At 43.9% G+C, this 26,611-nt stretch overlaps 1 protein-coding gene across 3 annotated transcripts in view; it reads right to left on the reverse strand.

The window, feature by feature from the left end:
• The window catches only part of Fbxo16 (F-box protein 16), a 103,729-nt gene that overhangs the window by 44,877 nt on the left and 32,241 nt on the right, over positions 1–26,611 (reverse strand). The window contains exons 6-9 of one of the 3 annotated variants that reach the window (XM_074055238.1): positions 26,366–26,574; positions 20,168–20,270; positions 10,208–10,233; positions 9,407–9,540 (exon numbers count right to left, since the gene is read on the reverse strand). In XM_074055238.1, coding sequence (XP_073911339.1) covers positions 9,531–9,540; positions 10,208–10,233; positions 20,168–20,270; positions 26,366–26,574 — 348 coding nt within the window. In that variant the 3' untranslated portion in view covers positions 9,407–9,530. Of the gene's footprint in view, positions 1–9,267; positions 9,541–10,207; positions 10,234–20,167; positions 20,271–26,365; positions 26,575–26,611 lie in introns of those variants that run through there. The other 2 variants (XM_020178561.2, XM_074055237.1) reach the window with 2 other exon arrangements.

A 26,611-nucleotide genomic window follows, 5' to 3' on the forward strand; every position in this document is an offset into this window, starting at 1 on the left:
TGCCTGCCTAGCAAGCTCGAGGCCTTGGGTTCAAACCCACTATCCCCCTCCAAACAAACAAACAAAAAACCCAAAAACCAAAAATCAGACTCTGACTTACTAGGTGTGGGGTAGCGGGCAAGGTTCTCTTGGTTTCTAGTGTGTTCCTACTTGCAGTAGTGTCGATGCTGTTGGTTTATCATTCACCAAGTAGGGAGGCAGAAAGAGAAGGAGATCCTGTGGCCCTTTAAGTAGGACTGCGCTACAATCTCCGTGTTAAATATCTTCCAGAGGCCCATGCATTCAAAGCTGGGTCCCCAAAGTAGTGCTAGTGGGAGATGGTGGAGCCTTTCAGAGGAGTGGCCTGGTAGGAGGTCATTAGGTCACTCAGAGCATGCCTCAGTCCTCAGAGAGGCTTATAGGACCATGGTCCTTTCTTCTTCCCCTTCCCCCCACCCCGCCCTTTTTTTAAGGGCTGGGGATTGAATTCAGGGCTTCAGGTGTACAAGGCAAGCACTCTACCACTGAGCTGCACCCCAGCCTTCCTCTTCCTACCCTGAGATGAGTGGGTTTGCTCCACCACACACTTCTACCGTGGTGTGCTGCCTTGCCACAGGCCCAAAGCGATGGGGCCAATTAAACATGAGTGGAAGCTCCAAAACTGTGAACCAAAATAAACCCTTTGTCTTTATAAGTTACTTGGCTCAGGTATTTCATTATAGTGATAGAAAGCTAACTAACACAGGGAGTGTATTCAAAATAAAACGATTAAGACTAAAACTTCAGTATTTTATAAAAATCTGAAAGTCAATCATGCGATATGCTGACAAACCAGTCAAATTTTATTTACTGTATTTAACAACATGCAGCAATGGAAATGCAAATGCTGTATGTTCAGTATCCCAAGCAGCCTTCCTGAAGTCTAGGCTGGATCCTTCAGAGACCTTTGGTAATCAGCTTAGCCTCTTCTTTCTTCCTTGGCTCATCCTTCTCCTGCCCCATTGTATTTTGTCGCCAACTCTGTCATTTCACTCCACCATTACTTTTGGTCATAAGGACCACTGTCCCCAATCTAGTCCTTCGTCACCTTGTCCCTAAGTTATCACTGCAGCATTTAACTGATTTACCTATCCGTAGTTTTGACTCCTCAAATCCTTCCTGCAGCCCACCAATCTTCTGAAAATACAGCTTTATCACACCCCTTCTCTGTGCAAAACCCTACAGAGACACTTCAAAATATTCAGTTCAAGAGTTGCCCTCCAGCCAAGCACCGGTGGCTCACGCCTATAATCCTAGCTACTCAGGAGGCAGAGATCAGAAGGATCGCAGTTTGAAGCCAGCCCGGGCAGACAGTTGGAAGACCCTATCTCAAAATTACCCAATGCAGAAAAGGGCTGGTGGAGTGGCTCAAGTGGTAGAATGCCTGCCTAGCAAGCATGAAGCCCTGAGTTCAAACCCCAGTACTGTCAAGAAAAAAAAAAGTTTCCCACCCAGTCTCTAACCTTACCCTGCCTTTGTCCCTACCCACTGCATCTTTGCCCCTGTGGGAGGCTGAGTGCCAGACATAGGTTACATGCAAATATGGTGCCATTTTATACAAAGGGACTTGAACATCTATTATCCTGAGGTGGTCCCGGAACCAACCTCCCATGGATAGCGAGGGACCACTGCCTTTTTTTTCCTTATGGCATGTGTACACACACATATACAGGTTTTTCTTCCAGTTACTTATGGACAGAATTCTTGTGAAGTCAACATCTTCCCCGATAAGGAAACTCAGACTGACAGGTTCGATGGCCCACCCCAGGCCATACAGCAGGATGGGGGCAGCCCTACCAGAAGTGCTGAAGACACTTCCCTACCAGCCTGTGTGAGGAATAACGGTCCCTGGCTGCGGAGCCAGAGGCCATGGAGATCATCCAGGGTGCTGATGCCCTGTGACTGGGAACGTGTGGTGTGAAAGTGGCCAGAGCCAATGAGTCCTCCATGGAGACCACAGAGGAGGCTCAGCAGAGGGAACAGAGGATGCTACCGACTCAATGAGAGTCCTCAGTGATGGGACAGAGGAGGCTCGGGGTGGGAGGAGTCAGTGGTGCACATGAGGAAACCATGATGGCAACTGGAGGAGAGCAGGTTGTCAGGAACTGTTATCAAGCTGGAGGCAGACTTCTGAGGGGACAGTGCTCAGTGATACCAAATGCCACAGAGAGCCCAAGAAGGATACAGATGGAGAAAAGGCCATCGGAGGGACCACTAGGATGGCTTAGTGACCTTTGGGTGCTCAATTTCCAGGAGGTGAAGGCTGAGGTCAGGTTTGTTGGTTTAAGGAGGGTAGACATTGATGAACAGAAGACAGACACACAAGCAGCCTAGCATGTGGGTGTAATGGAGTTGAGGAAGGAGACGAGTCCGATGACATTTTTGAGGTGAGTTATGAGGTATGGGATGTAGGATGAAGATGTGTGAGAGAGGCTAACAGAGAGAGCGAGGTCCTAGGAGGTAAAATCAGGACCCTCTCTGTGTGTGCGTTGGGGCTGGAGGGAGGGAGAAGAGCCTTGGCAAGGCCTGAAGCCACACCCTGCTCCCTTACTGACATGGCAGCTGTGACACTTTCAGTGCTCCAGGCACTGTGGGAAAAGAGAAGGCTGTATCTAAAATCGGACTTCAATATACACCCATCTTTCTTCTCCCACTTAGAAGATCAGTGGTGTGCTGCAGCTCGGTGGTGAGAAGGACATTCACATTTCTCTCCACCATCCATCTGCAGAACTTTTTCATCTCCCCAAATTGAAACTCTGCCCCCATGAAACATTAATCCCCCATTCTCCTTCTCAGCCTAGCAACCCCATGCTACTTCCTGTCTATGACTTTCACTACTTTAGATACTTCATATACACAGAACCAGACAGTATTTGTCCTTTTGTGACTGACTTACTTCAATTAGCATGAAGTCCTTTACACTCATCCATGTTTTCAGGATTTCATTCCTTTTCAAGGCTGAATAATACTCCATTGGGTGTACAGGCCACATTTTGGTTATCCATTCATCCATTGATGGTGGTTGCTTCCCACTCTGGGCAATTGTGAATGATACTGTTACAAACATGAGTTCAATTCTTTTGGATACATACCCAGAAGTATCAAGAAATTGCTGGATCATGGTAATTTTATATTTATTTTGTTTATTCATTCATTTATTTTGCAGTGCTAGGGGGTCAAGCCCAGGGCCTCACATATGCCAGGCAAGGACTGTACCACCGAGTTTTCCCCTAGCCCTCTATGTTTAATTTTTATTGTTGCTTGGTTTTTTGGTTTTTTTGTTGAGACAGGGACTCGACGTTTAGCTGAGGCTAGCCTTAAACTTGCAGTCTTCCTGACTGCCTCCCAAGTGCTGTGATTACAGGTGTGTACCAGCACGCCTGGCAGTGTGTTCATTATTTTCAGGAAGTACAGTACTGTTTTCCATAGCGCCATACCGTTTTACATTCCTACCTGCAATTTCTCACATCCTTGAGATCTGTTTCTGACTGTTATTGAGAATAGCCACCCTAATAGGTGCAAAGTGGTTGGTATTGTAAAATATATGTTTATTATTCTTTTTTGGTGGTCCTGGGCACGTGTACTAGGCAGGCACTCTACCACATGAGCCATGCTACGTGGCTCTGGTTATTTTGGGGATGGGGTCTCGTGAGCCGTTTGCCTAGGGGTGGCATTGAACCTCCATCCTCCCGATCTCAACCTCCCAAGTAGCCAGGATTACAAGCTTTGGTTATTTTTCCAAGTCTTCTGTTTATGCCCTGGCTGACCTGCACTGCAGTCCTCCTACCTATGCTTTCTCCACCACCATGCCCAGCTTTTTATTGGTTGACACAGGGTCTTGCAAACTTTTTGCCCAGCCTGGCCTCGAGCTTCAATCCTGTAATCCTAGGATTAGAGGTGTGGGTCACCGCACCCTACTTGTTTCTTCTTTAGTCTGGAAGTTTTCCAAAAGCTGAAAATGTATTTTTTTTAAATGATTCAAATGCAATCAAAGACCTGAGCAAAAACAAATGAGCATTTTTCTAAGGTTTCAGCACATACAGTCAAAATTCCCTAAAACTCCTCCCCAACAGAGGTGAAATCTGTTTTCAGCAACATCAAGGATGAGCGGCTCAATGGGCAGGAGGGGCCCAGGGCATGGACTCAGAACAGAGGGGCAGGAGCGCCCTCTAGTGTCCCTTCTCAGCAGCGCAGCATGTAAAGAAGCTGGAGAGGAAATCACACTTCAGATCTGGTGGTGACAGTGTCACTGGGAAACACCAACCTCGTGCCCACTGCATAAAAGAAAATATGGGAGTATGGAGTGAGCAAAACTGAGATCCCAAAGACTTCCCGGTGTAGCAGGTGTGTGTGAGGAGAAGGCATGCACAGACATCACCATAGTGAAGGTGATGGAGGAAAAAGGACACAGAGATGTCCTTAGAAGGGACTCCCTGGAACTCCCCTGCTCCCTCTCCTGTTAGTTCCAGACATGCATATGACATGTAATGAGCCAGTCAGGACAATTAGTATTTCCATCTCCTTCAACAGACCTCATTTCCTGGTGCCGGGAACCTCCGAGCTCCTGTCTTCTAGTTCTTTGTAAAATGTATAATCAACTGTAAACTACAGTTCCTTTGCTGTGCTGTAGAACAGTAGGACTTATTCCTCCTGTCTGTGTGTGCATGGGTGTGTGGAGTGGTTGGTTTGTTTATTTTGGCGGTACAGGAATTTGAACTCAGGACCTCATATTTGCTGGACAGGCACTCTATCATTTGAGCCGCACCCCCAGCTGTTTTTGCTTTAGTTACTTTTCAGGCAGGGTCTTGAGTTTTTGCCTGGACCCTGATCCTCTTACCTATTGTTACCTGGGTGCAATATGTACCTTTGCACCCAGTTTATTTTTGTTTAGCTGGAGGGTCTCAGTAACTTTTTGCTCAAGCCATCCTCAAACTGTGCTCCTCCCAATTTCTGCCTTCTGAGTAGTTGGGTTATAGGTGTGAGCCACCATGCCAAGCCTTATTTTGCTTTTGAAATGGGGTTTAGCTATGTAGCCCAGGCTGGCCTCAAGCTCAAGATCCTCTGCCTCAGCCTCCTGAATGCTGGGATTACAGTACAGACATGCACAACCTGGTTCTCACTGTATTTTGGTTCCTGTTATCTCCCCTCCGTCACCCTTCTCCATCTTCTAGTGACCACTGCTCTCTCCCCTTGTATGAGATCAATCCTTTAGCTTCCACATGTGCAGAAGACGTGCAGTATTTGCCCTTTTGTGCCTGGCTTATTTCACTTAACATAATGTCCTCTAGTTCCATCTATATTGTCACAACTGACAGGATTTTCCCTTTTTTTTTTTTTTTGGCAGAATACTATTCCATTGTGTATATATACCACATCTGAAAAAAATCCATGCACCTGTCAGTGGGCACTAAGGTTTATCCCCTAACTTGGTATTGTGAACAGTGCTGCAATAAACATGGGAGTGCAGATATCTCTTTGATATACTGATCTCATTTCCTTGTTCTCTATCTTGAGTTTTATCACCCAGCACCCACCTTGTTCCTAAGCTAGCTGTTAACAGGAACTTTATCTCTGAAACTTCCTTTGCTGTTGGTGCCCACAAACGTAATCTCTAGGTCCCCTGGTTTTAGAGTTTTGCCAAGTATAATCCATAGGGACATGTCACAAAGAATCAAGAACTTCTCTTACAATCCCTGCTCCTTCAGTTAGCCTCTTAGAACCCTTCCCCTGGCACTGCCCTCTCTTTCTAGGAAGACTCTCTTTTTGGTCCAAATGCCAAGTGAGGATGGATTTAAGGGATGGCAGTGGGTGTGAAAAGATTTCCAGTGAGGGTGCCCCATGGCTGTAAGGCACCTGTGAGATGCAAAATGCTTCAAATACATCCAGGTGTAGCCATGGCCACCTTAGGCACCAGACTTCACCCCAAATTCTACATCTGCAAAATGAGATGACAATCCTCCATTCTCCCCTCATGAGAGTCCTATAGAAATCAGGCAAGAGTACCAAAGTAGATTATGAAGTCCCTAGTTTAACAGATGCCTGGCTCCTGTACCCCAAGACAAACTTCCCACTTATCTCATTTATCCCATAAGTCTCAAAGCCATCCTGAGACTTCTAACTCAGTTGCACAACCACCAAGATTGCTTTCAAATCAACAGGGGCTGCACAGGAAGCAGAGAATGGCTGCTTTGTTTGCATCCTGGTGCAGAAGGGTGTGAGGAAGGATTTCCAAACCATCCTAATTACCTCCCTAGACTTTTTCCACTTACCCACGCCAGAAGTCCATGCACGAGTTATTCTTCTTATCTCCTCTCTTGTCAACCACCCTTCATTTCTACCTTCTGCTCTTTCTCCTGAAGGGAGTTTCCATACTTTTAGTTCTCCTCACCCCTCTGCTACTCTAGCTCAAGACACCATTATCTCTTCCCTGGAAAAGGGTGATGGCTCCCTGCCAATGACAGTCTTCCAAATTGTCCCTCTTCTTAATTATCCTGGAGCTTGAGCTCTTTCTAAATGCAAGTCTGAGCATGTCGCTCTCCTACTTAAATCTCTTGATTGTTCAGCTACCTTACCTGGGTGAAGGCCCTGACTCCCTAGCGTAGTTTGTCTTCTGTTTGGTCTCTTGATTACTTTTCCAGCTTTCTCCCCCAACTCCACCTCAGCTCAACCCCCCATTTCTGTAGGCTCCAACTGTTCTGGATCACTCACATCTCAAGGATCACTCACAGTGACTAAGGGGCTTCTTGGACATAGACCTTTTAGTGCAAACCCAAGGCTAACAGCCTTGAGCAAGTCATGAAAGTTGGTCACCCTGGTTTGCCTTGGGTCTCTGCATTTTTTTAATCTCTCAATCCTCTTTCTAGAATGCTCCCCAGGGTAAACCCCATTTCACTTCCTAATTACTACCAAATGGCATTGAACCTTGGCTTTCTGCTTCTGTGAACCACTTCTGCAGCTCCCTTGGAATGGTTTATTTGTACCTCCTATGACCTTTGCAGTGTAGACTCCACACAGTTAGCACGATATTCTCATGGCTGTTCTGGCTTGTTGAAAGCAGGAATGGACCCACAGTAGTCCTCTGCATCCGTGAGTTCTGCATCCTTGGATTCAACCAAGTTCAGATAAAAAATATTAGGAAAAAATGTTATGCTATTGCTGACCTGTACTAGGTAGTTGGGTCTACCATGTTTACTTCTGCTCTGAACATGTACAGACTTTCTTCTTGTTCTCATTCTCTGCACTGCACAGTATAACAACTATTTGCATAATATTTGCTATTAGAAGTCATCTAGAATGATTCAAAGTGTATGAGAAGGGCTGAGGGTGCAGCTCACTGGTACAGCCTGTGCTTAGCATGCATGAGACCCTGGGTTCAATCCCAGTAGCAAAAGAAGTAAAAATAAAGTATACAGGAGGATGTAGCAAGGTTATATTTAAATATTATACAATTTTCATATTGACACTTGAGCAAGGTCCATTTTGGTATCCATTTGAATCCTAGAATGCCACAGGTCCTTCTAGAACTTTGCAACCCTCCTGAGTCTGTGTTCCCTCTGTTTGGACAAGACTCTCTGGCCACCTATGACTTGATAGAAGCAACACTCTGAGGCTTCCAAGACTGGACCTAAAGGCAATTCAGGTTACACCTGGTTCACCACAGGCTGTGAGGGCCTCAGGCAACAGAGGGGAGCAGAAGCCCCACCTTCAGCCCCAGCTGAGTGACTACAAGATGGCCAGTATCAACTTTCCAGCCATGTCCCTCCGCCATCTTGGAAGTAGATCTTCCAGTCTTCCGTGAAGAGGACCACAGAATGCGTTGTAGATCAAAGGCAAATTCTCCCTCCCACGCCACACCAAACTGCAGATTCATGAAGAAAAGAACTGACTGCTCATTGTAAGTTTGGGATAGATTGTGACACAGGAGTAAATAACTCAAATACAATAAGTATCTCTAATACAGACAGGATACAATGCTGGTACTGGATGAGCATTTCTTTCTCTTGATAGGTCCTTGGTCCTAGAAGATCCTGGTTTATTCCAAAAGGGATTAAGAGTAGATCCCAGTCTGGGCCATTCCAACACCCATCCCTAGTGCGATTGGCTCCTGATATAACCAAAAAGAGCACTGGGCCATAGAAGGACAGATCTTGGAGCTGCAGGCCACCCTGGCTTTCACATTTGCTTGAAAATCAATGTAAAAAAAAATGTATTCTTTTCTTGCATTGTACTGATCATTCTCCATTGTTCCCCTCATAGCTCAACCTTCCCACCCAGGTCCACCTGTCACGCCTGCCACTTCTGCTTTCTACCTATGGAGATTGTCATGTAAAGTTGTACCTCTGCGTGTCTTTGCTCTACTTCCAGATGGTTTAGACCAAAGGGAAGCCAGCAGTCTGGAAGGGTGGTGAGGGAGAGGGGTTGGCTCTTTTACTTCTTCCCTGCTAGGCCTGGGATTGATAGTGGCTTCATTCCTCTATCACAACACGACACACATCATGTCAGACAGCTGTTCTCCCAGGGCTTCAGCTCTCACTGGGTTCCAGGATCCCTTCTCCCTTCCTCCCTTTGTTTCTTTGGCCCCAGGGGATGATAAAGAATCCCACTGCTGCCAGTTCCTGGATACTTCTTTATCCAGTCTTGATTCTCTTAACCCTGCCCATCGCATGTGTGATGGGTTAAATGTCCCCTGCCAATTCATTTCCTGAAGTCCTAACTCCCAGTGTATTAGAATGGGACTGTATTTGGAGATAGGCCCTTTAAAGAGGTAACTGGGATTAAGTGACATCACTAGGATGGGTCCCAACTCAACATGACTGGTGTCCTTATAAGAAGAGGAGACCTGGACACAGACACACACACACAAAAGAGACCATGTAAAAACGCAGAGAGAAGACAGCTGTCTACATGAGGAGGAAAGAGGCCTCAGGAGAAGCCAGCCATGCTGACACCTCGATCTCAGATTTCCAGAACTGTGGGGAAAGAAACTTCTGTTGTGCAAGTTGCCCAGTGTGTGGTGCAGACACCATGATAAATAAGTCTTCCATGAAACTGCTCAAGGAGCCTTGGGGTGAGCTGTCACTTCCTTCTGGGACTCACCACACATACCAAATATTACCGATGGTGCCATCAGATGCCCCTTCATTAACCCCAATGTGTCTAAGTAAGGTGCCATTTTTAAGTTTGTACATTTGTCAACATTTATGCCATGAACAATTTTTTACTGAAAAACCATAGGACACACTTTCATGATCAGGTATCTAACTTGAGAATTTAATGGCAGAGCCAGGTAGAATTTGATGCTGTCACATAAAGCCTCGTCATTTCTATGAAAGTCCTTTCTCCTTCTTATGTCAGTGCTGCCGTTGGAGCCTGGATGGAGAACAAATGTAGACCACATTGTTTCTGCAGGCGCTGTGTGAAAAATTTAGCTGCTGCTTCAGGGCCTGAGGATCCCACTGACGCATGAGGAGGCCATGCAACATGAGCTGGAATTTTTAGAGGGGAGCTGGGATTTAGGGACATCTAAGGAGGAGAAAAGCATCATTAAAGGGAGGGTTATTAAAACATCAAAGGAGCTGTATAATTAAACTTCTCATAATGGTATAAAAGAATTTTATACAATCAGTGGACTGGGTGAGGCTTGACATTTCCCAATTCTGCTCCCCCCACCTCATGCAACCTTCACCTTGAACTACCACTAATAAATTCTTCAATCTCCAAGTAATTTTTTTTTCTCCAGTACTGGGGTTTGAACTCAGGGCCTACACCTTGAGCTGCCACCAGCCCTTTTTTGTGATGGATTTTTTTTTTAGATAAGGTCTCATGAACTATTTCCTGGGGCTGGCTTCAAACCTCAATCCTCCTGATCTCTGCCTCCTGAGTAGCTAGGACTACAGGTGTGAGCTACCAGCACCTGGCTCCAAAGTACTTTCACAAAGATGATTTTACTGGGATCTCAGGAAAGGTATTGGACCTCAGGGAGGTATTACCAATCTCCATTTTACAAATAAGTGAAACTGAGGAACAGGTACTACAGTGATGACTCAGGTCCTCGCAGTGCAAGCTGTCACAGTTGACTCTGGGGACTTGTGATCCTTAACTCAGGAGTGGTGGTGCAATTCCCAAGTGTGTGCACCTGTTCTCTCTAAAAAGGCAAATGGCGCAGGTTGCCATCCCAACCCAAACTCACAGTGACAAAGGATTTCTCCTCAACATCTGGTGAAGCACAGGAAAGGGAAAAGGGAAAAATGGAGAGAGAAAAAGAAAGTAATAATGCATAATGTGAACTGAGCTGAGAGAGAGAGAGAGAGAGAGAGAGAGAGAGAGAGAGAGAGAAGTGCCTTTTTTGGAAGGGGGTACTGGGGATTGAACCCAAATCTTCACACTTGCTAGGCAAGAGCTCTACCATTTGAGCTGCACCCCCCAGACCTTTTGTTTTATTTGTTTTTGCCCAAACCCTGCACCAGGCTGGCGTTGAACTTGAGGTCCTCCTGTCTCCACCTCTTAAGTAACTGGGATTACAGCTGTGTACCACCAGGCCGGGCTAATGAAGTAGTTTTTAAAGTTCCCCTTTATGTGGCTCTGACTGTGCAGACACAGGTCCTGCAGCGTCCCCTGGACACAGTCCCCCTCCCCTTACTCCATCTTGGCAGGCAAGTTGCAGGTCATATCGGATCACCTGTTACCTCACTCCAATGTCCTAGCAGATGTGCACAGTGACAGGGTTTCCTTGAATCTGGGAGAATCCTACTTTAGACTTTCATTGACTTTGAAATGGCATCAGCCAGTGACAGCGGTCTCTTGTCCTCTTCTCCAGCGGGGTCCCTCGTTATCTCACAAGGATGTGCCTCACCCCTTACACTGCCTGAATTGCTCTTTCAACATCCCTTACATGCAACCCATCCTTCAAAGCCCACTTTCTCCCAGGGCTTGAATGTCTTGATCCTCCGGGATTCCTCTGTCAGTGGGATTCCTGGAACAATTATTACTGAGTCCTCTGACTTAACATGCACCACCTGCTATCAGAGTTTACTTCTGAATGTAATTCCTATCTTCTAATGGGACTGCCAGCTCCCTCTGAGCAGGGCTGGGACCTTCTACTTCACCGATCCCACAGGTGTCTGCCTCTAGGAGGTCCACACACATCTGATGAAGTTTTTTTCAGGAACGAGTGGGCAAAACTGGGTTTCAATATCATGTGGCTAAAATCAAAGAGCAAAAGGAGAAAGAAATGGGAGCAAATAATCTCCCCTCATCTGAAGTTTTCAGTGCTGTTTTAAGATCCTGGAGAATAAGTGTTTCCAGTTTTGTTTTCAGATCAGCACAGAGAATCAATTGGAATGTTCCTTTGCGCCGGGTGAGGAACAATGAAGACAGAGTAAACATGTTGAATGAAGGGAAAGCCTGGCTGTCTGTGATAACAAGAATGGACTAGTCATCTCTCAGCTGTAACACTTTCAGACTTAATCCTGTTACAGCTTATCTGTCACTGCATTTGAGGAACCCTGTGCTCCTAGGCCCCCAGGCAGTTCACAGGCCTGGGCAGGCTGATCACAGCTCTCCTTCATGGTGGCAGGTCCCAGGGCTCCCCCTGCCCTGTCTGTTACCATCTATCCAGACTTGGATTTCTCTTCCTTCCAAGATCAGCTCTGGGAAGGTGGTTTCCTTATGTCCACCCTTCTTGCCCCAGAAGCATTTTAAGACCTTAATGTCTGTTGTTACTGGAGAAAAGACAAGTTGTATAAAGGGTAAAAAACCTCACAGCCCTGGATGTTGAGCTAGAGCATCTGACTGCCTGGTTGAAATGATAACTAAAATCTTCCCTCAAACCAATGTTGGAGTTCCCCAAACTTTTTCCTTCCTACTGATCCTTGCTACCTTGCTGTGAGTGGTCCCCTGCCCTCTCCAGAAATATTCACCTTCTTACCACAGAGACTTAGCAACAAGGAGCATCTGAGCAGGAAGACAGAACCATGCCATGGCTTAGGGGACTTCTGAGCACCTCGGGTCAAGGCGAGGCATATTTTACCCAATCTCTATCGTACTCAAGATTCTTCCTTAAGGGCACTCCCAACAGCACCTCAGCAATTTTTTTTGGTGGGGGGTGGGAGTCAGGGTTTTGCACTTGTAAAGCAGGTAATCTACCTCTTGAGCCATGGATCCAGTCCATTTTGCTCTGTTTATTTTGGAGATGGGGGTCTCTCAAACTATTTGCCCGGGCTGGCCTCAAATCGTGAACCTCCCAATCTCAGCCTTCCAAGTAGCTAGGATTACAGGTGTGAGTCATCAGCGCCTTGCTCTTCAGTGATTTATTTTCCAGTTTCAGTTCTGAGCATGAACCTTGTACAACTGCTACCCCATACACCTCAGGTGGCAGCTCTCCCCCCCCAGCCTGTGAGCCATGGGGGAGCAGGGACTGCATCTCATCATGGTTGTATCCCTTGTGCCTCATCCAGTACTGCAGAATTCTTGCGGAATCCATGAGAAATATACCAACGACTCATCTCCTCTTTCAAGTAGACTGAAGCAGGGATAGAAAATATCTATCTTGGGCTGGATGCCAGAGAAATGGGTGAGGAGAAAGAGGCTACTGAAGCCGAGGGACCCAAAAAGAGTAGGGCCCCAGAAGACTGGGGCCCAAGAAGAGAGAAAAAAGGAAACAGGAGTATACACGGGTGTGTGCATAGACTTGTTTTTCTTTGTCCAATTGGATTTTTGTCTTTCATTCATGTTATGTTCAGATACTTGCAACTGACCATCTATGGATCATTAGATAACCTAAGAGGACCAGTTAGGTGAGGTACTGTCTGAATATGAAAAATGAGTACAATTAAGTACAGTAGGAACAAAGACAGCACCTTCAGGGGACTGGTCCCTCTTCTAGAAAGACTGACACCACCTCCAACAATTGCAAATGCCTGACTGTCACCCCCAATCTTCCCAGTAAGTCTGTGATCTGGAAAAGGAAGATAAAGAAGGTGACAGAGCCAAGCCCATAGTGAAAGACATGTGTCACAGTCACAGCCACTCAGGAGGCTGAGGCAGGAGGATCACTTGAGCCCCAGATTCCAAGCCTCTAGTGAGCCCTGCCTCAAAAAAAAAAAAAAGTGACAATGACAATCTTCATTTTGTAAGAGACCCCATTCACTTCCTCCCTTTTGAAAACATTTACCTCTATATGTCTTATTATGCCTCCCAGTCCAGGGGTGATGTGTGATGCTCTTTGTAAATATGGATTATTATTTGAAAATCACAAAACAGAAATTTTTGTTTGAGGTGTGTAAACAGTTTCAACTCAGCCCTATAAACTGCCTGAGATGGGTCAGGGCTGAGTGGTACATTGAAGGCTGTCAGTGGAGGTGAAGGCTTGGCGATGAGATGGTGAGGCCTGGAAGGACCACCTTCTAGGTGGAGGGCATAAGGGTGGGGGGTGACTGCACCTTGGCTGTTTTCCCAGGACAGAACTGCTTCCTGTGGGGCTTTTCCACCTGGAGTGCTGAGAGGAGGACCTCCTGTCTCCTATCTGCCACACCCAAAAATCTGCTCAGACCTGTCCAGTCACCTTCCAAGGGGCCCCTACTTTGGCCAATACTTATAAAAGAGGGTGTTCCCTTCCCTCCTTGCTTCAGGGAGAAAACAGAAGCAAGGTGTTAGGTGTTAGGGAGAAACAGTCAATGCAGTTTTTAAAGATGTCTTGGTGTAAAACTGTCAGCTGTGGAGGCCGAGTCTTGAAATTTAGATCCAAGCCTACGTGCCTACATCACTGGGCAATGCAAGTAAGTGGAACAAAGTAGAGATGTGTCACAAAACATTGAAACGTGCACAGGCCATAAAGCCCGGGCAGTCTGGTTAGCAGTGGTGGTAAACCCATGCTTATGCCATGTTACTAAATGCTATGCACATATCCCCCTGTTATGTATGTACATATACAGTTTTAAAACCCAGTATAAGAGTGATTAAAACATGTCATTACTGTTGTGTACATACCTAATAATAACTCACAAACTCTGTTCTCTCCTGCTGGATCCTAAAGGGAAGCTAATTTGTGTCAAATATTTTGTCTTAATTCTAAATGAAAACAAATAGCCATTTGACATCTAAGTGTTCAGTGATAGAGAAGCAATAGACTCATTCCAGCGGGAAATACCAGAGTAATTTATTATGTCTAGCATGATAAAACAGAGGCAACAAGACAGAACAAGTACACAAGAACACACCCTCTGGCAGCAAAAGAGAAATGCAAAGACGCTAAGCAGAGTTCCCTTGGGAGAGTTCATTTTGCTCACAGAATCCTTTGCAATGAGGTCTTTTCCTCTCTTAGGTATGAAAATTAACAACCAAGATGGTTCTTGGTAAGCAGTTGTGTGCACATGGCACAGAATTGGTGCCAGTGACTTCACTACACTGGTGCTCTTCAGTTTAGGATCGTGGAGTGAAAGCATGACACTGATGGGGACCAGAAAAGTGTGGACAGGAAAGGCCAAACTATACAGAGAGCTGAGGATGCAACCCTTTCTTACACAGTGGAAACTGACTCAAGAAGAAAGAAAAACAAGGAGGAAAGAAAAGAAAGGTTAAGGCACAAGCCAGGATCCCTGTCCCACAGACTAGGGCCTCCTGCCACCACCTTCCAGCTGCAGGGCTGATCCCTCCTCATCTGTCTCTCTGCATCTGCTCCTCATCACAGTTCTAGTACCCTTCCTTGTAGTCCTGGCTGGTGAGTCACTGATTTTTACTTCTGCTACTGTTACAAATGGAGTATCCCCTGTCCAAAGTGCTTAGCAGCAGAAATGGTTTGGATTGGGAATGGGAGTCAAGTCTAAACAGGAGACATACTTAGGTTTCATATATGCCTCCTACACATAGCCTGCAGGTAACTGTACAAAATATTTCAGTGCACCTGCATTTTGACGGTGACCCTTGGCATAAGGTCAAATGTGGAATTTCCCATGGAGGTGTCAAGGCGACACTCAAAAAGTTTCGGATTTTGGATTTTCAGATTCGTATTCCCATTAGTAGTTACAATTTACTGAGTGCCAACTTTGCACTAGGTACTGTGCCAAATGCCTTACCCCCTCCTTCTACCCTGTGACTCAGTCTTGTTACTAACTCCATTTCTGGGTGAGGAAAGAGCCCCCAGAGAGGTTAAATCTCTGACCTAAATCTCCAACTGCTGAAGTATTAGTGCTTAGCACTGAACCTAGGCTATTTGAGACTCGATCTATGTCTTTGGTAGCAAATTTTGTTGTAATTGTTTCTAATGGTGGTATTTAATGGGGGAGAACACAAACAGGTATTAAATACTTAATATATAAATGATAGCCTGATGACAATCCTGCAAGGCAGGTATCATTATTCCATTTTATAGATGTAGAAACTGAGGCTCAGAGAGGCTAAGTAACTTGTCAAAAGTCACTCCACTTAGTAAAAGAACCCAGGGCTATCTGAATGTAAAGCCCATATACTTTCTTAGTCTTCCTTCCAAATGGAGCTCCCAGGAGTTTTATTGGTTGATGAAATAATTTAAAATCTCTCCTACAGATATTTGTAGCTCTGCACATCCAAACTAAACAGACATTATAAAACAAACAGGTGAGAGGTTCATCAGAATTTGAAGACTGCCTGCAAGGTGATCGCCTTTAGCTCTGTTTTTGGACCAACTGTTAGTGGTTTAAAATTAGGATTCACCAATGTAATGTGGACTATGTTTGGTTTTCTATGTAAAGTCACTTCAGTCACAGCCAGGTCCTCCAGGAAAAGGGAGAGAGGAGGAACACAGTCCAAACCTAGGAGCCCCATAGGTCTAGCCTTTGGTCTGGAATGGACTCAACGGGTGTTGTCATTGGAACTGTCATTTTTTTTTTTTTTAACTTGGCAGTACTGGGGCTTGAACTCAGGGCCTCATGCTTGCTAAGCAGGCCCTTTACCACTTGAGCCACTTCTCTAGTCCTGATTTTGTGTTGGGTATTTTCAAGATAGGGTCTCATGAACTATTTGCCTGGTCTGGCTTTGAACCAAAATATTTCTGATCTCTGCCTCCTGAGTAGCTAGGATTACAGATGCAAACCACCCACTGGAACTTTCATTTTACAAAGGGGAACAGAATTGTAGGAGGGTAAGTGACTGCCAGTGATGGTCGGAACTGGAACCTGGGTTTCCTGATTCTTCTCACAGAATCACTTTTTTCTCTGAACCAGCCAGGAAAAAAGAGTAAGAAAGCTTAAAGAAGCGTTTAAAAAAAATCAGGACACTAAGGGTAACATGATCCTGGAGAGAGGTGAAACAGGTAATTTCAGAGGCTAGAATTAGCAGTGCCGGGGAAAGGATGTCTTATCTGAGGCAATTAGACTAAGCAGACATTAAAGTCTCTTGTTCCTCTGGTAGAGGTGTGTGCTTTGCAACAGCCAGCATTTGAACTCCATGGCTCAGTTGGGACCTAGGAAGTGAGGACCTCTGGTTCTTAAGTAAAAGTCCAGCATGGGACCATAGCTATGGGTTTTGTCCTTCGTGTGGCAGAAAGAAAACAGCGAAACAAGATGTCAGCTGGGATCTCCTGGTCAAATTCCGGGCTCAGGAAAGCCAAAGTCCAAGGGTTTTTCATTTTCATGGGCTTCTGTGCTTCTAAGATCTTGCTACATGTGTAAATGGAATAGAACTCACAATGGCAATGGAAGGTTCACATCCCAGTGACAGCAAACAAATTCCATTGGAATGGCTGGTGTCATTGCTGTCATGGTCCCTACCCCCCCTTATCTCAACCTCCCTCCTTCTGTCTTTCTCTTCTCTCTTTCCTCCCCACTTTTTTCTTCCTCCCCACTCCCTCTCCTCCTTCCCTCTCTTCCAGGAGCAGAAACAATAATCTACAAGTTCTCCCCCTGATCTCAAGCAAGGCATGTTGCTCCTCCCTTGGAGTCTTGGTGCTTGCTAACATTGTGCCCCCAGGATCTCATCCGTCCCACAAGTTCATCAAAGCCTTCCCCCAAAGAGACAGCTCCCTCCTTCCCTCAGTGGACCACCTGTTAAGATGTTAACAAAAAATGTGATGTGTGTTTATACAGGTTGAAAATCTTTGAAGTTTAAAGAAGATGGTACCTGAAATTGCTCTGTTTGGTATTGCTCTGTTTACTATTATATAATAGGGACTTTTTTTTCTTTTTTTGGTGGTACTGGGGTTCGAACTCAGGGCAGGCACTCTACTGGTTGAGCTATGCCCTCAGTCCTTTAGCTTAGGTTTTTTTTTTTTTTGTTTGTTTGTTTTTTGTTTTTTTTGTAGTACTATTTGTATTTTATTTTTAAATTTTTATAGTTGTGTTAGGGTACATTGTGGCAATTACAAAAATTCTTACAATATACCAAATATATCATAGCTGAGTTCACCCCCTCCATCATTGAATAAGGTCTCGAGTTTTTGTTCAGGCCAGTGTGGACCTTGATCCCACACAGCTGGAATGACAGGCACATACTGCTATGCCCAGTTTCTTTTTTAATTTGTTGAGATGAGAGTCTCGCTAACTTTTTGCCCAGGCTGGCTACAAACGAAGACCCCTCCAGTCTCCACCTCCTCAGAAACTAGGATTACAGGCATGAACCACTGCATTGGACTGGGATTTCTTGATATTTATAAACATTTCATAAGAAGTCTTAGAAATCACAAAGCATTAACAATTAGACAAATTGTTCATAACAAAAACTGGTTAAATGAAGCCAGTAGAACTCAGGCAGGCTTTGGGGACCTGAGTTTGAAACTCACACCTATTAAAGGAGCCATGCAGGCTCCCAGCAGTATGTACAGATTTGAAATCATCTACCTGAGGACAGTTCTCCTCTTAGAAATGCCCCTCTGGGGACTCTAACTACTGATAGAAAGGGAAGATGGTCTCTCCTCCACCTGATAGCCACAGCCTGGGGAGGTGGCCTAAGAAATGATCTTTTATACCTCTGTGTTTTCTTCTCTTCCAGATCTTTCCATTTGACAAAGCTTCTCCAACTATCACACACCCCCTTTTCCCAGGATAGGAGCACAGATCCTTCAAGTGCTCCAGTCTTCTGTTCATGGGCTTGAGGACATGGTCACTTTCATCTGCACATTAGCACTGACAAGTTTCACCTGCTTACCTGTTTCTCTTGTTCCTCCTGAAATCTTCCCCAATAAACCTGTCAGGATGATGTGTGAGTTTTCTATGAGATGAACTCACAAGTTTCTCCATTGGATTCACACCTGGGCTGTGTCTACCTGACAAGTCACCTCTAGGGCTGCACTGTCAGAAGTCTCACTCCCTGTCCTCTTCAGCACGCTTGATGGACTTTCCTCTCAGGACCTCACACCCAGCATGTCTTCACTTTCACAACCATCTTGCATCACCTAAGCACTTGTTTCCTCTGAGGTCTGCGGCCTATAGTGCAAACTGCCACCCTGTGGAGAGGGGACCTGAGCCACACACAGCCTGGCAGCCAACACAGCCAGGCCTGTCACAGGCAAATATATGGCAGGCATGAATTCAAAGATCAGAGCATGCTTCTGTGGTGTGGGGATTTAAGTATACCTTATGCTTTTTATCAAAATGATGACACACTCAGAGTAATTGTAATAAGTATATTTACAAAAAAAGATAAAGGTAGATAGCTATGATCTCGTGCTTTATTTACTAATAGCTAATTGTTCCCCATCATTGTTTAATTTACCCTGGTTTCAGCCTTAATTAGCACATTTTCACTTTTTAATTTACATTGAATATTTTAACGTAGGCAGTTTCTGCTATGTCTCACAGATGGTTAATGTCAAAAGCCCACAAGGACTGCTCCTGGGTAACCTTTGGTTCTTGTGGTTTTTAAGCAAGAGGAATGTTTGATTATACTGATATTTTATAAGCATATGTTTTATTTTTCTTTTATTATTCTTCATCTTTTATTATTCTTCAATTTTTCTATACCTTGCCTAGCAGGGGTAGAATCCAGCAGAAGCCCTTCATAATGGCTCACGTGATAAGCCGCGTAAAGCTATTTTTTACAATGAACAGTTACCCCGACAATTTTACTACTTTGTTTAGGTATCTGTACACATGTCTATAAAAAGTCTCCACCAGTCCAACAAAAGTGGCCCTTCAGAGTACAGGTGGCTTATTTTAAGAAACTCATCTCTAGCTGTCTCATTTTTTAATTTTTTGGTGGAACTGGGTTTGAACTCAGGGCTTACACACTTGCAAAGCGGGCACTCTACACTCGAGCCACACCTCCAGTCCACTTTGCTTTGGTTATTTTGGAGATAGTGTCTTGTGAACTATTTGCCTGGACTGGCCTTGAACTATCATCCTCCTAAGCTCAGCCTCCCAAGCAGCTAAGATTACAGGCATGAGTCAGCATCTGACTTTTGTTTTTTTAATATAACACTTGAAAATACATTTAAGCAGAAAGTAGTAAGACTTTCAAGCACAGCTGCAGAAGTGATTTATTCATGAGTACATGCACACTGTTCTCCCAATTGACATCCATTTTATATTAATTTGCCAAGTGTGTATCCCAAGTTTTTCTCTAAATCTTTACTACAATATATAAAGTTTTCATTCCACCCATATTTCCTTCTATTTTGCTCCAAAAACTCTCCTGACAAGCTAAAAGGGATCTGGTGGGATTCAGAATCACAACTTGGGAAGCTGTGCTCTGAAATAATAATACTCCCTAGTCACTATTACTGACTTTATTAGGTAGTAATTAGCTGTTTTTTAATTAGAGAAAGAAAGGTTCTTAATTTATTTCTTTCTGGAATCACTTTAAATTCACTTTTACACTCATGTTCCACTGGCAGCAAGAGAACTACAGGAAGCTCGCCTGGCCCTCAGGTCTGGGGACCCTGCACTCTGGAGAGAGGCAGTGGCCCCTGTCCCTATCTTAGAGGACTCAGCAGAAGAAAGAACGAAGGAGAAGACGACACCCTCTATATTGTGCAATTTTATACATGACAGCTCATTCAGTCTCTCTTTTACAGCAGCAGATAAGGAAACAGAGACTCAGAGCATCTTCAAGGCCATACAGTTTCAAAGTCGGAAGGTCAAGGTCAGAGAACAACATTTAAAGAAGCACTCAATGATCTTGACTTAAAACATGGCAATTTCCATAACATAACAGTGGTGGACGTTGGATAAACTGGACTCACCAGTGACTGTGCTTTCCTTAGTCCAGCTCTGTCCTGCAGCTTGTTTTTCTTATCGCGTGACTGTCGGCTGCAATCTGGGGTCATCTCATTTCTTTTCCTTCGCCTGCAAGCCATGGGAAGATTATAAACTATCATGTTAAAACTTGGCTGGTTTACAAAGCTCTTTGTTTGTCTGAGTTTGTTGCCCTGTGATTTCAAATTATCTGTACTCAAATGGGAATAAGCAACATGACTCAAGAACTGGTGAATAAACTCTGGCACATCCACACAATGGAGTACCATGAGCTATAGAAAGGAAGGCAGAGTTTTTCTATATCCAAGTGGGGAGTCATCTCCAGAATACAATGTTACATTAAACAAGAACAGTGAGAGGGCTAGAGGCGTGGTTCAAGTGGTAGGATCTGCTTGGCAAGTGCAAGGTCCTGAGTTCAAATCCCAGGACCACAATAAAAAAGAAAAGTGGATAGAGAAAAGTGGATGAATTACAGGCTACCATTCATTTCAGAAAGGAGGTACTGAAAAATACTATATGTACATGCCATCTATTTGCTTGTACTTTTTATTTTTTTTAAAGTTTTTGGCTATACTTTTTTAAAATGGGAGATTAAAACAGTATTTTGGAAAATAGTTACCTGTAAGTAGGGTTTCCATGTGGATTGATCTGAAACAGGGACTATGGAGAGACACAGACAGAAGCTAGACTTCTCTAAATATACCTTGTTTTGTATACTTGACTTTGGAACCATCTAAGTTTTTCTCAGAATTGTAGGCTAAAATGCAGGGGGGCTATCCCTAAAATCTAAAAAGCAAAATGAAACAAATGATCTTATCCATGGAGTTGGTGGCCTTGCCACACACAAAGGACCTATTTCATGTGACTAGAACATAGTCATTTGTCCAAATTTTTCAGTACAATATCTCCTAAAGACAAAAACATAGGCAAGGAACTCTTAAGCAGTTTTCCGTATCATATTGTTTGAATCAGTATTAGCATTTGCTTCCTTTTAAAACATTTTTTAATTAAAAGAATGGGAGGGGGGAGTAGTACTAGGGTGTGAATTCAGGGCCTCATGCTTGCTAGACAGGCACTCCACACTTTGAGCCACATTCCCAGCCCATTTGTTTTCTGAAACTCTATGTACTAGGATAGAGCATACAAAAATAGGGCGCTGCCTATTTCTGTAAATAAAGTTTCATTGGAACATAGTGATGGTTGTTTTTGGCATATTGTCTATGGCTGTTTCCCAGGCTACAACAGAAGAGCTGAGCAGTTGTTCCAGAGACTGACCATATGTCCTGCAAAGTCTAAAATATCTCCTGCCTGGTCCTTTATAGAATAAGTTTGTCTGGAATAATGGATCTAGGTAATGAGTTCCCATGGTTACGAACAACACAAAGAAAGACAAGCAGAAATTCAGTGCTGGTCCCTGCTCATCGCATGTTTGAGCCTCTACGTCTGGTCATCAGTGGGGTCAAGTGCAGAGGAAGGAAGGAAGAAAGGAAGGAAGGAGGGAGGAAAGAACAAAGAGGGAGGCAGGAAGGGAGTGAAGGGGGAAGGGAGAGGAAGGAGGGAGGAAGACAGAAGGAAGGAAGGAAGGAAACAAGCAAGGAAGAAAGGAAAGAAGGAGGGAGGAAGGAAGAAGGAAGGACCAAAGAGGGAGGGAGGGAGGAGGCAGGAAGGGAAGGAGGGAAAGAAAGAAGGACGAAAGAAGGAAAGAGGGAGGAAGGGAAGGAAGGAAAGAAAGAAGGAGGGAGAGAAGGAGGAAGGAGGAGGAAATGAAGGAGGAAGGAAGGAAGGGAAAGAAAGAACAGAGGAAAGAAATGACAAAGTGACACATGGATCATCAATGCAACAAGGAGACTTTATCTGGAACCTGATTAAACCAACCAATGCTGTTTTTAAAAAGTCTACTTTGGTATCCTCAGATATATGGCTCCAAGGGACCACCATTGAGGAAAACCCACAAATAGTTAGGATGCATCATTTACACACAACTGATAATAAGGTGGGACTGATAGTGAGATTCTTTGCATCAACTGAGCTACAAGAGGCATACATGAGAATTTTTTTTTGACCATGGTTGGTCAAAACTACATGTGATAAAGGCAAAAATTATTTGCTAAAAAAAAGAATGCAATAGTGACGCACAGTACAAGATGAATAAGCCTTAAAGACATTATCCTAAATTAAAGACGCTAGTCACAAAAGACCACATATAGCATATGATGTGATGATATTTAAAGGAAATGTCCGGAATAGGTACATCTATGGAGACAAAGTATATTAGAAGTTGTCTTAGGCCGGGAGCTAGTGGCTCGTGCCTGTAATTCTAGCTACTCAGGAGGCAGAGACCAGGAGGATCACGGTTCAAAGCCAGCCCTGGCAAATAGTTCGAGAGAATTTATCACAAAAAACTCCATCACAAAAAAGGGCTGCTGAAGTGGCTCAAGGTGAAGGCCCTGAGTTCAAACCCCAGTTCCACAAAAAAAAAAAAAAAAGTTAGACTGAGAGTATGGAGAAGTGGAGGGTTGCTGATAAAGAATATGGTTTTTAAGGAGAGGCTGATGGCTGCCTGAATATACTTACAAGACTATTGAGTTGTATACTTTAGATGATTTTATGATATGTGAATTCTAGTTCAATAAATCTGTTACAAAAATATTTTCCTTTAAAAAAAAGTGAAACTCCTAACAGACATTCAAGGAAACCTGAAAGCTGATGATATTTGATATTATATTAAGAAATCATTCATTGACTTAGATGTGATAATGGTATTATTTATGACTTTTTTCTTTTATTATTTATAGAAAGAGTCCTTATCCTTTAAGGATACACACTGAAATATTGATGGATGAGATATATGATGTAAGATTTTTCTCAAAAATAATCTAGAAGAGCTGAGCACAGTGGTGCACACCCATGCTCCCAGAACACAGGAGGAAGAAGCAGGAAGATCTTGAGTTTGAGGCCAGCCTGGGCTACATAAGAAACAAGCCTGTCTCAAACAACCCAGAAAGAAATAATCTAGGGAGGTATAGAGTGAGTGAGGGATAAAAGCCACCAGATGGAGAGACAGAGTGAGTGAGGGATAAAAGCCACCAGATGGAGAGACAGAGTGAGTGAGGGATAAAAGCCACCAGACAGAGGGACAGAGTGAGTGAGGGATAAACACCACTGGAGTGGCCAGGAGTTAAGAGCCGTTGATGCCAGATGGTTACAATAGGTTCGTTCTGCTCTTCTCATTACTTATGCCCATATTTGAATTTCCATTATAAAAAGTTTTATTTAAAAAGATTGCCTTTGCCCAAATATTTCTTGCCATTTAATTTTCAAAAATGTTTCCCAATTTTTAATTGGTAAATTTCAGATACACAGAGGAGTTGAAAGAATAGGACAGTATCACTCGTGAGCTTTCAACTGGATTACATATTTGATAATATTTTGCTATTTTTGCTTTACCTTTCTACATATATGCATACATATACAGATCATATATGTGCTTATCTTGCTGCGCCATAAGAAACTAAATAGCAGATACCATGATACTCATCCCTGAATACTGTTTTTTGGCAGTACTGGGATTTGAACTCAGAGCCTCACACTTACTAGACAGGCACCCTATCATTTGAGCCCCTCCACCAGCCCCTCATCCCTTACTACTTTAACACTCATCTCCTAAGATGAAGACATTCACCCAACCAGCCACACTAGCATCATGTACCTTAGACAATGAACATTTTTTTCTTTCCTCTTTGCAGTACTAGGGATTGAACCCAGTGCTACCCTTTGAGCCATGGTCCCAACCCCTTTTTTTGTTTGTTTTTATTTTGTTTTTGAGATAGGGCCTGGTTAACTTTGCCCCAGCTGACCTCAAATTCCTGATCCTCCTGCCTCAGTCTCCCAAGAAGCTAAAATTATAGGATTATAATCCGGCACCATGCCCAGCGAGAAAATGAAGATCCTTTAATACCATCTAATATATACATGAAAACTGTCCCCAGTGCCTTTTATTGTCTGTCTCTCTTTTTCTTTTTATAACAAGGATTCCATCTAGAATCAAGCTGCATTTGTTTGTGTCTCTCATGTCTAGAACTTTCTCCCGTCTCTTTTTTCTCCGGGGTACAGACTCCAGAGCCTGAGTCCAAGGCATCACAGGGAAGGTGCCTTGGCTGGTTTTGTCTCACTTGTTATTTACGACTATAGGCCAGAGATTTGGTTAGTTTCAGGTTAAAGACTTTTGGCATATTGGTATTTCATCTCTCCTCACATCAGGGCATACTGAATGTCAGTTTTCCCATTATAGTGATGGTAAGTTTGATCACTTTTCTTTTTGGTGGTACTGGGGTTTGAACTCAGGGCCTCATGCTTGCTAGGCAGGTGCTCTACCACTTGAGGCACTCCCCCAGCCCTTTTATGAGTTGGCTATTTTCAAGATAAGGTCTTGAGAACTATTTGCCAGGGCAGGCCTCAAATTGCCACCCTCTTGATCTCTGCCTTCTGAGTAGCTAGAATTGCTGGCAGGAGCCACTGCAACCTGAGCACTTAATTAAGGTGGTAACTTCCAGCTCTCTCAACTGCAAAGATACATTTTTACCTTTGCGTCTAGTGAGTAAGCTTTGAAATGGTACTTTGGCAACTTGAGAGCTTCCTTTAATTTCAAGATTTGCTGATTTTTTAATTTTTGCCTTCCTATATGTCAGGTGTCCACCTGGCTTATTCTCAGTCTCTGTAAGTGTTTGCAATCACCAGCTTGTCCTGTCTGTACCTCCCAGAACAACTGCAGACTGGGACCCATCACTCTCCAATTGCATCCTTCATTAATGCTACTTCTGGAGTAGGACACCCTCCAATTTCATTAGGTAAATTTCAGTCAGGCTTTATCTGCCTGACTTCTATAGACGACTTAGCTTGAGCACACAGAAGAAAACTGAGCAGCCATCAAGGGGAGTGCCAACATACAGAAAGTTTTAAAAATACAGAGAAAGCTGGGCATGGCAGTACACATCTGCAATCCCAGCACTTGGCTGGGTATGAGGATAGAGTGTTCAAAGCCAGCTTGGGCTACATAGTGAGATCCTGTGTCAAAAAAATCAAAATATACACAAAACAAAAAACATCAGGAAAGCTGAGAGATTAATACAGTGATTACTCAAAACTCTATCTACTTTCAACAACTGGTAACATTTTATACTGCACACTTCATCTCTCTAGCACACACCTTTTGGTCTAATCTTTCTGGTTTTTTGTTTGTTTGTTTCTGAGGCAGGATCTTGCTATGTAGACCCAGCTGGCCTCGAACTCAAGATCCTCCTGCCTCAGCCTCCTGATTGCCAGGATTGCAGGTATGCATTGCCCTCCCCACCTGGTTTCATAGTTTAAGAGTCCATACCTCTTAGCTCAATTTCCTTAGCAACAAGTGTTTGAGGCTCAGAGAAAACTCGGGCGATTGTCAGTTCATCTTATGTGATATATGTGAATATCTAAGTTTGCCCCTCTCATTTACCCACACACTGGTGGAGAAGGGGAGTACATATAAGAAAAGGAGGAAGGCTAGAATGAACTGTATGATGCTAGCTTGGAATGTAATATTAAAACACTGAAGTCAGGTGCCAGTGGCTCACACCTGTAATCCCAGCTACTCAGGAGGCAGACATCAGGAGGGTCGCGGTTCAAAGCCAGCCTGGTCAAATAGTTCTCAAGACCCTATCTTGAAAAAAACTATCACAAAAAAGGGCTGGTGGAGTGGTTCAAGGTGTAGGCCCTGAGTTCAAACCCCAGTACCACAAAAATAAATAAAACATTAGAAGAAGCTGAAATGTCAAATCATTACAATTCCAAAATGCAAACAAATTATGATGAAAAGGACGAATTTACAAACTATGGTTAGACTACATTTTCTATTACCTCTTAAATTCTATTTTTGTCTTTTCAAATATCAAAGTGTCAATAAATTATTTTTCTTTTTTATTTTTGTGGTATTCAGGGCCTACACTTTGAGCCACTCCAGCAGCCCTTTTTTATGATGGGTTTTTTGAGATAGGGTCTCTCGAACTACTTGCCTGGGCTGCCTTTGAACTGTGGTCCTCCTGATCTCTGCCTCCTCAGTACCAAGGATTACAGGCGTGAGCCACAGGTAGGTGCATGGCTCCAGTAAATTGCTTTGATAAAGAGGTTGAGAAGGGTACAGAGCTTCTTACCCTTGCCGTATGTGCTCAGGGTCACAGTTGTCCAGATAATTAAAACGAATGATATCAGTTGGATGCTTATCAGAGGATCGCCAAGGCGGAAGCTCTTTTTCCCCTGGGTTATTCTTCTTTCTGAGAGAGGAGGAGGGCCGCTTTTCCTCTGGAGAATTGCTGGAAACTGGCTGAACACTGGCAATTACAAACCCATCTTTTGGAGGTGTCTAGAAGGAGAAAATGTATTGCTTCTGTTTTCAAAGT

The sequence above is a fragment of the Castor canadensis genome, chromosome 14 (assembly GCF_047511655.1).
Source record: "Castor canadensis chromosome 14, mCasCan1.hap1v2, whole genome shotgun sequence".
In the NCBI taxonomy this organism is placed as follows: Eukaryota; Metazoa; Chordata; class Mammalia; order Rodentia; family Castoridae; genus Castor; species Castor canadensis.